The sequence below is a fragment of the Arachis ipaensis genome, chromosome B09 (genome assembly GCF_000816755.2).
Source record: "Arachis ipaensis cultivar K30076 chromosome B09, Araip1.1, whole genome shotgun sequence".
Classification (NCBI taxonomy): domain Eukaryota; kingdom Viridiplantae; phylum Streptophyta; class Magnoliopsida; order Fabales; family Fabaceae; genus Arachis; species Arachis ipaensis.
The window spans coordinates 21879672-21896098 of NC_029793.2; the positions used below are offsets into that span (position 1 = coordinate 21879672).

General features: G+C 31.9%; 1 protein-coding gene and 1 long non-coding RNA gene across 2 annotated transcripts; both read right to left on the reverse strand.

Annotated features, from left to right (window-relative positions):
* On the reverse strand, positions 1576–3385 carry LOC110266545. The gene is made up of 2 exons (XR_002353951.1): positions 3025–3385; positions 1576–2803 (listed from the first exon to the last, which is right to left on the reverse strand). It is a non-coding gene; the product is annotated as an uncharacterized LOC110266545 (long non-coding RNA).
* On the reverse strand, positions 10562–16144 carry LOC107615217 (zinc finger MYM-type protein 1-like). The gene is made up of 6 exons (XM_016317316.1): positions 15643–16144; positions 14854–15126; positions 14671–14811; positions 14497–14598; positions 13863–14444; positions 10562–10770 (listed from the first exon to the last, which is right to left on the reverse strand). The coding sequence occupies exons 1-6, from the start codon at positions 16142–16144 to the stop codon at positions 10562–10564; spliced, it is 1809 nt and encodes a 602-aa protein (XP_016172802.1).

Here is a 16427-nt window from a genome sequence, read left to right on the forward strand (position 1 = left end):
ACTTATCATCATTCATATTTATCATAGTAGTGTTTGGTTGCACGATGTGCTGTTGGTTTTGAAGAAATCTATTTTACCTTTCACAGTTAACCATGTTTACTAAAACTAATATTAAATTATGGTACCAATCTTAATAATTAGAATTTGAAACTAATAATATTTTGAGTAACTTTTAATATATATGTGGAAATGGTGTAAAACATATGTCTGGTGTGTTAATTTTCTTAAAAAATTAATTATATTTTAATGACCATGAGTTTAATAATTCCTTGGATGGTTGATTTCATAAGAATATTTTTATGATTGAAAAAGGTAATTTGATGAAGACCTATACACCTTTAAATTTGATTCTGTTCAAAGGTTGAAATAATAACTTTTGTAATTTATAATAGGGAGGTAGTGGTTGCAATGGGCAACTATTAATAGAATCATGTTTTCATGGAATAGTCATCTGTATATACGGCGAGAACTTCTTCACTACTTGATGGGCTCCTTATAGAGGATAGTATGTAAAAACTTATCTCAAATTTTATTTATTAATCATAATCAATATTGAGCTCTCTTAGGAAGATCTTATTTTCATTTGTGTTTCTATTCTATTAGATAACAACAATTGCTGAAAAAATGGATTTAAGCAATATCCATGGTGGTGGATTCCAAATCTAACATCTTTGTGTAAGAACATGATCATCACAATTTCTTTTTCTACCTATATACAGTTGTTGCTGATTGATAAATTTTCATTAGATAATTGATTTAATTTTTTGCTTTCTCTTTTAGTTCTTACAATTTAGTGTTTAAATGTGATCTGGATTTTGATAATTCTACACTCTTGAAAGTTGATGAGTGTCATATAATATATTTTATGATAATATATTTATTATAAATCATCTAATGAATGATAATGACACTTCTTTTATGGTTTGGTTTCTTAATTAATTATTACTGTTTAACAAAATATATCAGGAAAAAATAACTATGTATGCTAATCTATTTAATGAAGATTAATATATGCATGAAAATGACTCTGTTTTGTTTTCCTATTTTTTAAAAAAATTAAATATGTTTATATATAAGTAAGTAACATCAAGGATTAAAAGTATCTATTAGAGTACCTACTTGTTCCATTATTTGAACTATTATATAGTATGTTTATCTTTTTAACGAATTCTATGTTGAAAAAGTCTTGCTTACATTGAACTGAAATATAAAAATAGATAAATTATCTATGTTTAGTGTGCAGACTAAAATTGGCCCTAAACAATCATAACGAAAGGAATCTGTAGTAGGGGTGTTCGCGGTGCGGTTTGGTTCGGTTTTTTATAGAAAAGTCATCCGATCCAATCGTTTAATTAAACTGCGGTTCGGTTTGGTTCGGTTTTTTAATCAAGACCATCCGAACCAAACCAAACCAATTAAATTCGGTTTGGTTTGGTTCGGTTTGTTCGGTTTTTTCAATTGATTCAAAAAAATTGATTCAAAAAAGCCATGTCATACTATTTCACAAAGCCATAACATGTAATTATCCAACACAATAACTAACAAAAAAAGTCTTAATACAATGAATTTCAATGACAAAAGAAATTATAATATGACAATTAAAGTCATTAAAAGTTCAATAGTCAATACAATAAAAGATAAAAATAATTTTTCAGCAAAAGACAATCATGTTTTGGTGTTCTCGCCTGCAAAACAGCCAAACATCTTTAAGCAAACCAACCTGAAATCAAAAGGCAAATAATAATAACAATAGTATAGCACCAGTGATTAAAACGGATGGAGATGTTATCTTTACATTGGTACCTTTGTTAACAACACAATTATTTTTAACAGTGATAATGCAGATGAAATAGAATACAGACTAAATTTAAACCAATAATATCTCCTTTCATGTTCACAAATCCAACAAGAACTTCTAAGTGCACCTTCAAATGCACCTTCAAATCTAGTTAGCACATTCAATCAAGAAAGGATTCAAGTGCTCAACACAAAAAATATCAAATTCAAGCAAGCTCGTATAAAACTAAACTAGAATAAACAAAACTAATCAAATCAGGAAGCTAATACTATTTAAAAGGTAAAAAAAATTAGCCAAACAAAACAAGGCATGTCACAGCATCACAAATTCACAATCCAAGAGAGACACAAACAAAGACAAACATAGCTAAAACCAGAATCATAAAAACATAATTATACAATTCACAGATTTACAAATTACACAGAACTTCCTGGAAAATTTTTGCTTCAAAAATAACCCCAAGTTTCATTTCACAAGATTAATACAATGGAAAGAAAGTACAATGAATGATTAACTGAATTATTTGAACTAATGCTTCAGGTCAATTTACCAAAATCACAGGCATAAGTGCATAACCATCAACATAATTCACTATATGCTGTACGTTGTACATAAATCAGGTGATTTAAAACTGTCTTCTAAAAAAATATGAATGTTGCAGCAACATAATTCACTATATGTTGATTATGTTTTACAGGTCAATCATTATTATCTCTAACGATTGAATTCAGCAAAGAGAACCATAACCAGATAATAATATATGTCCAAGAAAAATTGAATAAATTATTAGAAACAGGTCAAAATTAGAACAACAATAAAATTAAAAGAACATAAATTAGAACACCAAACCACAAATTCAAGTTAGATAATTAACCAGACTCAGTAAATCAAGAAGCAAAAAAAAAAAAAGGCAAGAGACAATCAGAATTACAACCAAACTAATTCTAAAAATTTTCATGTGGTGCACCAATTCCACAGATTCTTTCTCTTTCACCTTCCTCTTTCCTGCATTATCATCAAATAAACAAGAAGTTCAGAATCAACCCTAAATCAAAATTACCCCAAATAAAAATAGAACAAAAGTTCAAAATTAAAAAACAAAATCAGAATCAACAGCTCAACCACAGAATCAAGAACATGCCAACCAAGTGTTTAATACAAATTAGAATTAATAGGAAGACTAAATCAGATTTAACAAAAAATAGAATCAGAACAAAAAAATAAACCTGAGCCCTAGGTTCCATTACAGAGGATGACAGAGAAGAAGAGACTGGACAGACAACACGGCTTCAACGACGAACGGGCGACGGGCGACGGGCGACGGGCGACCAAGTGCGACTGACGGGCGACATGCGATGAATGGCGGCGGCTTCGACTGCGAGAGAAGGAAAGGGAGAGGCTGCGACTGCGAGAGAGGGAAAGGGCGAGTACAAACTGCGAAAGGAAGAAAATGGATGGGCTGTGACTGCAATGGTTGAGAGGCCGATTGACTATGTGAGGAGGAGAGTGCAGAGAGACTCTAGTCCAGGAGCTGTGCGGCGCAGAAGTGAAGGAGAGTGTAAGTGAGAATGTTAGGGTATTGCGTTATTTGGGTTAGGTTTTATTTAAGATATTTTTGGCTTTAAATTAAAGTAGCGGTTCGGTTCGGTTTGGTTCAAGTTTTATATGTTAGAACCGAAAACCGAACCGAACCGAAGAAAAAACAGTAAATATTTAATTTTTCGGTTTTTTCGGTTTTCAGTTTGTTCGGTTTTCGATTTTTTTGGTTCGGTTCATCGGTTTTGTTCGGTCTGGTTCGGTTTTGATCACCCCTAATCTGTAGTATGTAGTTATCTCCATAGTTTTGTTGTCTTCTAATTTTATAATTTAAGTGTAGTTAACCATTTCTCAAGTAGTTTGACTCTTGATTACTAATTTGTTTTTACATGGACTTTGCATTGGTTTTTTCTGTATAAAAAAAGAAAGGCGTTAATAATAGAAGACCCTGTTAGACATAAGTCTCTCTTTGTTGGATAAGAAAAACAACACTTAATGGGCACTAAAAGTAGTGATTGTTAAAAATTTTTTATATAGAAAAGTGACCCAAATCTGCTTAATTAAACCAAAGACGCCTTGTATCTTTTGGCTAGCAACTTCACTTTGAGACACAAAAATGCATTCAACTGAGTTTTTACGAAACACAATGATGCATTGAAATTTATGTACCAACAAGTTAATTGTGACCTTTAAATCTATGGATTTTTTTTTTGTTCTACAAGCAATACAAGGAGATCATATATAATTTCTGAATAAGTTTCATTGGCACGTTTTGCTTAAAAAATAAATTGTACCCCTTTCGTATATGATATCTTTTCTCCACTGTCTAGCATAATATGAAAACAATTATCCTATCATAGATTCTCCGCTAATGAAATAAGCAAAATAATCTAAATGGCACATATTAGAAATAAAAAAAAACTAAAAATTGTGAATTACCTATGGCATATATATTTGTATGATTAGATAAGGACGATCACATTACACATTGTCCTCATCTTAAAAATTATCTACTCTAATAATTGATGGTGTACTTTGATGTTTTGGCCTAAATCTCTAGTTGAAAATGAAGTTGTACACCTGCCAACAAAAAAAAAATTGATTCATCTTAATAAGTGTTATCCTTCAAAATTTACAATCTTAAACACTTGCCGATATTATGTATTACTATTTATTAACTCTTGACCCAATCAAATTTAAATTATTTTTGCACATTTTTTATGTTTAGTAAGAATAAATCTCACTGATTACAAACATTTTACATTGTTGAAATATAAAATGTAAAATTATTCAACTTTCTAACATTTTTCCCTTGAGATAATAAATAATGTTTAAAATTAAAAGAATTTCATTAATAAATAAAATAATTCTCTAGAAAAAACTTTATTCATGAGGTTGCATGTTAATAAAATCTATCATGAAGAGACTAATTTGTTGCTTAATAGATTTTTAAAGAGTAAAAAATAATTTTAACTGTTTGTATTTCTACCGAATCTTAAAAAGTACATTAAAACATACAAATGTTGTAAGTATCCAACTATACTGGATTAGTTTTACCTCTGTGTGCTATGTGAAACAGGTCTAATTTAAGTTCTTGAATACCTCCTTGTATACCACATTGTCAGTTTTCTTCTTTTCATGGTCATCATGACAAATTAGAATCTTTAAATCTCTTTATGAGTGACCCTTGAAAATGCAACGTAGAGTTGGCCATGTGTAAATGCATATTTTTTTAGTATCAACCGTACTTTTGATAATGATTGACTTTGACTTGTATTGATTGACATTGCATAGGATATCATTATTGAAATTTGTCTGTATTGAAATTTGAATAATATTCTATGATCAGATGGAGTGAGTATCATTCAGGGTATGATGTGTTTTCCCTAAAAAGTTTCTTGCTTCAATGATGTGTTTTCCCAGTTTAGTAACTACCAATCGTATGCCAATGCATAATCCAATTGAGTGGTCTATATTCTTTAATAACATTATAGGGGTCCATACTTTCAATGTTAATTCTTGGTTGGGAACACCAAAACATCTAATGCTATTTAAAAACCTAGGAATATGTACTGATACCAGTATCAATTCCCTCCCCATCGTGATTCCTTTCCTTGATGGCTGTCTCCGCAGTGCGCCGCGCACATCGCCGCTCTCCCGTTGCACCCACGCTACTCCCCTGTTACATCCTCGCGGCTCGCATCCCCAAGACCAAGTCCGCGTCTACGCCCATCGCGGCCTCCACTCCAATGATCCTCTGCGCAGCGCTGGTTCCCTCCGCAACCAATTTCCGTCGCCGCAACGCGTGCTTTGCATGCGCTGTTTCCCCCTCCGCAGGACCACGGCAGCTCCCTCTCTCTCGTTTCCACCTTCTCATTAATTATCGATTTGGCCCTACAAAATAAACGGTTGGTCTTGATTAGTATTGCTCTTGGTTCCTCTGAGGTATGTCTATAGTGCCTTTTGCATGTGTTATAATAAGTAGGCAACTTGGTTAATTACAGTCAAACTAATTATCAATTTGAGACCAAGCATTTGAATATTTTATATTCTATTTCAGCTGCTATTAAAGGAAAAATCATTCTATTTGTCCCCTTGCCATATATTAAAAGGTCCTATTTATCAGACTTCATCATTAGGAGTGCCTGAACTTTATTAGGTGCAGCTGACACTAGTGAATTAGATATGCTGAGATGATTATTGATGATTGCTACTAGGACATGTACTTTTTATATTTTGGTTGATCTATATACATTTTGTATACCATTGGAGATAGCACAAAAATAGCTTGCTTTGCAATTTTCATACTTGTGTTATGATGTTGGAGAAGCATGAACAAGACTGCAAAAGTAATAGAATCCCCTTAGAAATTATGTGCTTGCCTAGAACTATTTTTGGGTAAGAAATGTTGTTCATTAATGAATTTACTGTTTGCTTCTGAAGGGGCTAATGGCAAGTATTATTGGGGATTGTTCTGCTGGACTTTTTTCTTTTCTTTTTTTTTTCTTGACAGCAAAAGATGCAAATTTCTTATAAATTTTTGGGAATTGCTTCAAAGTTACACAATTTAGGTATGATAAACACCTGATGTTTTTTGTTTTTGTTTTTTAATTGAAAAAGGAAACCCGATTATAAGTGTAGATCTTCGTGAATAGAAATTAGAACTAAATTAACTACTAAGATTCATTGCTTTTACTGTGTAGCTGAAGCAAAAAGTGTATAAGCTGCTTAGCCTCCAGATGCTGAGGATAAAATATACAACAGAACAACCAAGAGAAGGAAAGGTGCCACTCAGAGCATAATGCCAAATTTGTGAAGAAACTTGTAGCTAAGAATAAGGAAAGTATAAGCCTTCATAAAGCCTGTAAATCCTTGTAAATTAAGTTAGGCACCATCTACGTCACACCTCCATACTCGAAAACCAGCAAAAGCTTGATTAAAGCAATGTCGATGTGAACGTGGTTTCTATAATTTTCGGATGTTCCTTTTGTGTTATAGCAGATGATTTTTTCAGTCTTTTTGCATATTTTGATGTGTTTGTAGCACTATCCCAATTCCACTAGCTAAATACAATATTATTCTTTGGATTATGTTAATATGCAAGGCCTGAAACACATGATTTGGCCTTCACTTGTATGTTCAAGGGGTCTTTGTTGCTTTATTATATTACTTGTATTTATTCTTTACTACAGAGATGATTAAATTGAATACAAGTTTCATAGCTTAAGCTATTATTAAGATTCAAATTCACCGTCTTATTATAAGGTTATGGCTCTTGAGAATGCTTGTTTAACAAAATTTAAAGAAGCAAAAAAAAAAAGAAAAGAAAAAGAACAACAACGAAAAATATATAAAGTAACATCCATTTAATAAGAATAAGAAACATCCTTATGCTTAATAGAAGTAACATCCACTTAGATCTTGCAAAAAATAATCAGGTACCTACACAAAGAAATATGTCAAGTAGGATTTCTATAAAAAAAAAAAAAGCCATGCAATTCTTAAAAAAGTAGAGACATCCACAACTGTCACATAAGGAAACTTGAAAAATATATAAAGTAACATCTATTTAGCGAGCATGATCGTCGCCGATGTGAACGTGGTTCCTAAAATTTTTGGATATTCCTTTTGTGTTATAGCAGATGATCTTTTAGGTCCTTTTGCATATTTTAATGTGTTAGCATTCCACCAGCTAAATACAATTTTATTCTTTGATATGTTAATATGTAAGGCATGAACGTGGTTTCTAAAATTTTTGAATGTTCCTTTTGTGTTATAGCAGATGATCTTTTAAGTCCTTTCGCATATTTTGATATGTTAGCATTCGACCAGCTAAATACAATTTTATTCTTTGATATGTTAATATGTAAGGCATGAAACACATGATTTGGCCTTCACTTTTATGTTCAATGGGTCTTTGTTGCTTTAATATGTTACTTGGATTTATTCTTTACTGCAGAGATGATTCAATTGATATTGAATACAAGTATCACAGCTTAAACTATTATTAAGATTCAAATTTACTGTCTTATTATAAGATTATGGCTCTCAAAAATGCTTGTTTAACAAAATTTAACGAAGAAAAAAAAAGAAAACAATAACAACAGAAAACATATAAAGTAACATTTATTTAGTATGAATAAAAAATATCCTGGTGCTTAATCGAAGATTAGAAGTAACATCCATTTAAATCTTGCCAAAAATAATCACGTACTTACACGAAGAAACATACCGAGTAGGATTTATATAAAAAAAGGCCATGCAATTCTTAAAGAAGTAGAGACATCCACAACTACAACATAAGGAAACTCGAAAAATATATAAAGTAACACCCATTTAGTATGATAAAGAAACATCTTGATACTTAACAAAAGTAACATCCACTTAGATCTTGGCAAAATTAATCAGGTATTTAAATGAAGAAACATGCCAAGTAGGATTTATAAAAAAAAAGGTCATGCAATTCTTAAAGAAGTAGACATCTACAGCTGCAACACAAAAAAAATCAGAAAATATATCAAAAGTATCTCAATCAGTAATGGCATCCCATGTATACATTAGAATAACATGTTTTATACTTTGAAAGTGTTATATGAAAAAAAATAACATGTATACATCTTAATTACATTAAACTAAAAATTTTCAAAAGAATTTAGCAAAGACATGAATCCACTAAGTTGTTGTGATTCATTTATTCCGCAGCTTGCAATAGAAGATTGAACAATCAAAATATCTTGTGCATTGTTGCTTTCTTCAACATCAATTGCTCCCTTCAAAATAGAAAATTCTAGCTATAAAGAACATCCACAAGTACATACAAAAAGAACATCTAAAACTATACAGAACAAATTCAGAACAAATAATTCAGCTAACAACCCGCTAATATAGGATTTTAAAGAAAATGAGGATTTCAATTATAGTCATGGTAGAAGCTTTCCTTAAACAAAACACGTAACATTTCATACATTATAATACATGATATTTCATCTTGTATCCATGATGAGATTGTCTTCATATTAACATACAATTTGTATCTGAATGGTGATGGTGAAACATGTAACAAACAAAGTCATATTGATTTGAATAAAAAAACTAAATAAATAAATAAAGTAGCAAAAACACCAAAGTAGAAATAAATCCTAATGACAGAATATGTAAGCTATAAATTTAACTTAATGTCGCCTCCTCCTGTAATTTATACCAGTGTAAGTTTGTAGTATTGTCCACAACTTGCAACAAGTTAAGGGTTACTAATAGCATAATGAATGCACTATACTATTAAAGAAGCTAGCATCAGCATATTGAATGTATATTTCTAATCATGAAAATCAAACTACTAAAGAAGCTAACAACATATTGAAACACATTTAAAGAAGGAACATTCATCTAAAGAGCAACAAAACATTCATCGATCATAAAGGAACATCCGCAATCCTAAATTTAAAAGCACCCATTTACAATACAAAGAAAAATTCATCCAAAGAGCTACAATCACATGTTTAACGAAGAAACATTCGTCTGGAAAATCACCAAATTAAAAGTATTATATTGTTTCTCTCTAATAAGCAGTTTAAACAAAAGGGGAAAAGATCCAGCAACCAGACACAAGCAGCGTTACCTGGTGTTACCTGGTGGTGATTTTGAACAACTGAATCAATTTTGATTGCGTAGTTAAATTTCAAACCATAATATACAACATACAACCCAGTTAACTATGTACCATTAGAGTAAACTAAATTACAACTATTCGTAATAAATTTAAAAACCATCCTATACATGTTTAAGCTGACATTTGTGTACTTGACACGAAAATACCAAAGATGCTGAAAATAAATGGTCTCTTCCACCATATTTAACTCCAAACTTAAATTAAACCAAAGTTAAACTAAATTTAATCTAAATGTTGCATCAAAATCCCAAGTCACCTTTACAAAACAAGAAGTCGACGCTGCGCGTGCATGATGATTCTACCAATTCAGGGAACAAACAATATAAAAAATAAATGAAATCCACTTTTTGAATGGGAAAGCTAAAAAATTTCTTCAAATCAGCAAGTCAAACATGTAAACTTAATTAAAAATAAGAACATCTAGTTATTCAGCAAAAATTAAAGAACACTTCAATTGAACCACTAATCCTAGTTTATGAACCCTAGGACAGTTCAGAGAATCATCTATTAAATAGAACCAAAGCATTTTCTAACTTGTTGGAGAACAATGGAGTGGAAGAGGAGCAGCCGCTCGCGACAGAAGATGGGGAAAAGCGTCGCCGGGTCGTGAGGGTAGGGGCGGACTACATGCGTCTGACGGTGGTGGTGGTGTGACGTGCGGACTTGAGCAGAGGCGGCGTTGGCAGCGTTCTTCAAGGAGACAAAAACGGCATGGGAAAGAGGTTAACAACGCGTCTCCGTGGCAAGGAGGTTCAGCGACGAGGGGGGAATGGAGATGCACGGCGTAAATCTGAATCAAGGTAAACTGTGGTAATTGGGGTGTTTTTTTTTTATTTGATGGGCCTTGGGGTCCAGTCCAATAAGGGTTGGCAGGAGTTGGCTGGATCCCTCTTGGTTACCTAGCAGAATTGATTGCTTATACCACCATATCCATATAGAAAAAATACACCACTATCAACGCTGTTGATAGATGCTAATCTTTTTTCATAGACTCTCTTTTGCTCATTTGTTAGCTTCTGTAATAAATATTTATGTTCCACTACCAGTTGTTGTCTATCCTAACGAAGCTCATCACAAATCAACCTGTTGACACCAGTTGACATCTGTTGCTGATAGCACATATCCATGTTAGGAAATAGCATGGAAGGGATGTGTCTTAGGATCTTATTGTATCCCTTTAGTATGTTCTGAATTTCAATAAGAGTCAAGTCCCTTATTTCTTCCTCTATCATCTGCAAATCTAAGGTATTAACATAAAATTCGATTACTACCAGATATAAACATTAGTAGTCATAATTAATATTCAATTTATAAACGTTGATAAATAATACATATGAAAACCAATCGATAAGACTAGAAATTCCTTATTACATATAGAGCTATATAGAATATAAAGATCAGTATAATTATGTTGCCATATAAATTCTAATTGGTCTCAAGTGGGTTTAAAATATGAGATATAAATATTCAAACAAAGTTAGACTTGAAACTGAACAATATACCTTTTATATTAGTCTAATACATATATGTGGATCTGCTTTGAATATATGTATTAGTTACGAATCAAATCAAATTTTGAAGCTAATTATATTCGTACTATTATATTATAGTATAAAACCTAAATTCTATATTCGCAACAATACATCATGCATTATTATTCTTTATTGACCACTGGTATATATAGATGTATGTGATATAAATTTTTTCATGTCATTTAAGTCACTTAGCAAATATTCACCAAGAAAAAATAATAAATATGCTTGTTTGAAACTATATAGTGATTGTAAACTTGGTTACATAATAATGGAAATTGGTTTAGTCCATGCTAATTAAATACCATTTAAACAACATGTGAATGTCTCTATTCAGTGTCTCATGTACCAATAATTTGTTTTCAATAGATGATATTGTTTTAAATCTGCTCTTATACATTATATCTTATCGCTACAATTGACACAGTGCAATTTCATGATTAAAGTGATGCAATTAAGGATAGGGATCGAGAATGATGTCTATTATTGATTGTGTAGTCGCACCAACAAAGGTAACAATAAAACCCCAAATTTATTTGTAATATCACATTATCTATTTTGAATTATTCTATAAATTACCTAATTGTAATTCACAACCTGTTAATGGGTTGTAATGTCACTTCCTTAGCATTCTAGTGCAATTATGGTTATCTACAAAAGTATTCAATAAATAATAAAACTTATATTTGAACCTAACCTTAACCATTGCAAGTTCAGATCCTCGCCTAGATTGACTCATGATACTAATCTTTAAGATACTGTTAATTACTAATTTCATTAGTTGTGAAAACTACTATTACAACCATTATACCAAAACAAAATATTTATCTGATAATATACAAAGAGAAAAAAATAGAAAACTGATAAAGTTTGCAGGAATAGTTAATTACCTTAGTTGCCAGGTAACCTCCTATGCCTATATAGAATGTCATCCGATAGTAATTTCCAAATTCTTTCTCATATATATTCCGGTCTAGTTATAGCGTTTGAAAACAAAAGTGTTGCAAACAATTTTCTGAGATATTGACTCGACCCTTAGTTGCTTGCTTCCTCAATAGCATCGATGCATTCCTTGTCATCATCTAGGATACTTTGTGCATAAATGCATCTTTGAATGTAGGATATAGAACACCATCAATAGTTCTAATATCCTTATAACTATCTGGGCCTCTAACAAAATTTTGAAGGAATCGAAGATAGTATATTTCTCCTGATCCTGGCGGAACAAAAAACAAATTTGTCCAAAAACTGAATGAGACTTGCATGGGAACCATTTCCTTGATTGTGACTTCCACACGAACTTGGATGGAAATTTCGCATATGTTAAACTCTGAGTATCACTATACTTCTTGTTTGCCTGAAACATAGATTCCTTCATAGAAGTCTTCTTAGCAATGTCTTCTAGGTTTTCATGATCTTGGAAAACACTTGGCTGGCAAGTAGAATCATAAACGTACCACAGAAAAAGGTCTCTAAAGTGGATTCCATATCCAAATATTCTCCATGCTACTTCGCATGGAGATATATACCTATAGTTGTAGTACATTCTAACTACTTCACATTCATCATTCTTTGCATCGGCAGTGGCATTGTTGTAGAACGAAGCAGTTACATGGTCATTTTTTTGTTAACATGCATGAATAAGTACTTGATTGATCTTGATTGGTTGCACCATTCAACGTTGATGTGTGCATCATATCTCAAGAGAAGCTTCTTATTGTGTGGGACAATATAACGGTTGTTAAGTTCAACCCCTAATTTGCTAACTTTGTTATGCACTTCCCATTCTCCATGCACGGTGGGTCTTTTTTAATGCTCCCACATGGACCGTGCATCATGTTTTTTTCTACAGCTTTGTAATATATCGGATCTATCTCTTTATCTAGTATTTTAGCACTTATGATCCGATCAATATCATCTGTAGTTGGATACTTGTCATTTCGGTGTAAAAACAGCCAGATGTGTGCATGTGGTAGCATGTGCTTCTAAAATTTGATGGTATAAATAACTGGAAAGACTAAATGGTCTTAGTTAACATAATAACATCGAATACAATAATAAATTAATTGTACACAGTATAATTCTTATGTAATATTTCTAAGTGAGTGATTAACTTGGCCAAAAATAATTACAATTAAAAACCACTTCACATTGTACCATGAGAAATAAAAGACTAAAATCTTTGAGGCAACTTGAAAAGATAATTTAGATTACAGATAGTTTTACTTACAACAACCCTTCCGAATATATTGTTCTTTCTGATGTCTTGGATAAGACAATCCAGTTTGACCTTAAAGGCTCTACAAACCATATCAGGATGGTCTTCGAATTTAGATCCCTATTCTTTAGAAAATCCTCAAGCTCAGGCCATTTAAGATTGCATGAAAAAGTTAAGAGATCTGGATATCCAACAACCCTACAAATTGCCACAGCATCTTATCCCTACCCCTCTGAAGGGGTTGGAGATGTTGCTGATCCTCTGTCACCGGAGGGTGGTAGTACCTGCAAGAGACTCCGATGCTTAAGTTAGCACGTGCTTTAGGCATGATTTTTTGTAGAATCAGAGTATGAGTTATACCTAGGTGCTCCAGTGTATTTATAATCAGTGACGGATCCAGAAAATTTTATCCGTGGGGGCAAAATATATATAGTATAATAATAATTTATATAATTATACTATAGTATTATAAAATATAATTATTTCTCAAATTATTTAACTAACAAATTAAAATAATAAAATAATAATTTAAATAATAAATAATTTAAAATTCCATTCTTCTGGGTTTCATATTTTGAAAAGATTGAATAATCTTTTCATTGTCAATACAATCAAATGCCTCTCTTTCTATGTATGTCACTAAACAATCATTTAAAAATTCATCTCCCATACGGTTGCGAAGCCGACTCTTTATGATGTTCATAGCAGAAAAGGTTCTTTCAACTGATGCAGTTGCTACAAGCAAAACTAAAGCTAACTTCAAAAGAAGAAACACTAATGGATAAACAATATTTTTTCGAGTCTCAACCAATTTCTGAGAAAGAGCACCAATCCCATTTAAGTTTGAGAATTGATCATCAGAATGCACATCTAGTATGAAGTTCTCAAGTTGACTATCAAGTGCCAAAAGTTGAGTAGAAGAAAATTCTAATGGATAGAATTGAGCTAACTGGATTAACTTCTCCTTATCAAACGCAAGAAATGAGTGTCTTGGATTCAGACAAGCTATACAAAGAAGTAATTCAGTATTCACCTCTGTAAAACGATTGTTGAGTTCTTGAAGTTGTCTATCAACTACTTGATAGAATATCTCAACTTGAAAATGATGCAAATTTGAGATCTTTTGAGCTTTGCGTCTTGATCTTCCTTGTGACACAAATATATCATCCATTTTTGGAACAGTAATATTATATTTTTTCACAAAACAATGAGACTTCGTCAACTAAAAGAGACCAACCATCATCTCTTATAGTTTGCAACCGTTGCTTAGACACTTTAACCAATGCCATAGCATTTACAATGTCTTGATCATTCCTTTGTAACGCTTGAGATAATTCATTAGTAACTTCCAAGATATTTTTTATCAAGTGCAAGTTGAAAATGAATTCAAAGGATTGAATGACATTCAATAAATGACATGCTTCAGCTCTTTGTTCTGAATTATTTCCATCTTCCTCAACATATTCAAGAACATTGACCACGGAAGGAAATAAAGAAATTAATCTAAGTATAGTTCCATAGTGTGAACCCCATCTAGTATCTCCAGCTCTTTTCAAAGCTATTTCTTGATTCAAACCACGTCCACTAGCAATTTTTCCACTTTGTAATGCTTCAATTGTCTTAGTCATCTGACTATCACGAAGCATATCTCTTTGTTTACATGAAGCTCCAACAACATTGCACAAATTGGTTAACAAATTGAAAAGCAAAGCAATTTCAACTTGTTTTTTTGCAACCGTTACAAGAGCTAACTGAAGTTGGTGAGCAAAGCAATGTACATAGAAAGCATAAGAATTTTCTTTCAATATCAAAGTTTTTAAACCATTAAATTCTCCTTGCATATTACTTGCACCATCATATCCTTGGCCACGTACTCTTGATAAACTTAAATTATATGTTTCTAATAATGACTCCAATGCTAATTTTAGAGATAAAGCATTAGTATTAGAAACATGAACAAGACCAAGAAAATGCTCCCTAACTTGCCCTTCTTTATTCACATACCTTAAACAAACTCACATTTGCTCCTTAATAGAAATGTCACGGGCTTCATCAACCAAAACAGCAAACAATTCATCCCCAAGATCATTAACAATAACTTTTGTCGTTTCACTTGCAGCAGCTCTTACAATATCTTTTTGAATTGAGGGAGCTCTTAGTTTAAGATTCCCACGAGCATTTTTGAAAGCACGACCAATCTCTTCATTATGTTACGCAAGAAAGTTTAGAAGTTCCAAAAAATTTCCTTGATTAACAGAATCATCTATCTCATCATTACCACGAAAAGCCAATCCTTGTCGCAAAAGAAATCTAATACAATCAATTGTGGCTGTCAAATGAATTTGATAATTCTTTTTAGCTTGCTCAGATTGTTTTTCAATAGCAGCACTAATGTGTTGTTTTGGTTTCATAAGTGCTTCACATTTTCTCCAAGCTTGATTATGAGCACTATCATGAATCCCAACATGAGTTTGTAATCTCTCCCTTGTTTTCCAATTTGAAAAGCCATTGGTTACAAAAGCATCGCCACCTTCAGTCTCAGGTTTCATAAGATAACAACAAAGACAAAAAACAGCATCTTTTGATATACTATACTCTAACCAATTGCCATAATCATCAAACCAATTAGGATTAAATCTTCGAAAAGAAGAACCACAAGTAGTTTGCGGAAAATCATGATTCCTTGGTTGACAAGGACCTTTTTGCAAATATGCACATCTAACTTTGTCTCTGTCATTCGGATGATAACTTGAAATCTTTGGTCGTTTTCCTGGATCTGCTATGAGACTCTCTACTTCGAATTCTAAAAATCTCCTCTTGTTAGAAGAAGTCGATGAATTGTTTTGGGATCCAATCTCCAATGATGAAGTTCTTTTGAAATATTTCTCCATTACTAATAAAAATAAAATTATAAACCTAAATTAATTAATTAATAAAATTAATTTACAATTCTTCTCAAATTGAGAAGTTCAGTATAAAAATATAAATAAAAAATTGATCCATTAACAACAGTAGCAAGCTAGCAACTAATAATATCCCAAATTTCTAATTCAAAATAACTCAATACACAAAAATAATTAACAAACAAATTAATAAAACTAAAGTATCAATTACATCAGAATAAATTCAATCACAAATTCACAATTTCTAAACCAATTATATCAAATTATCATT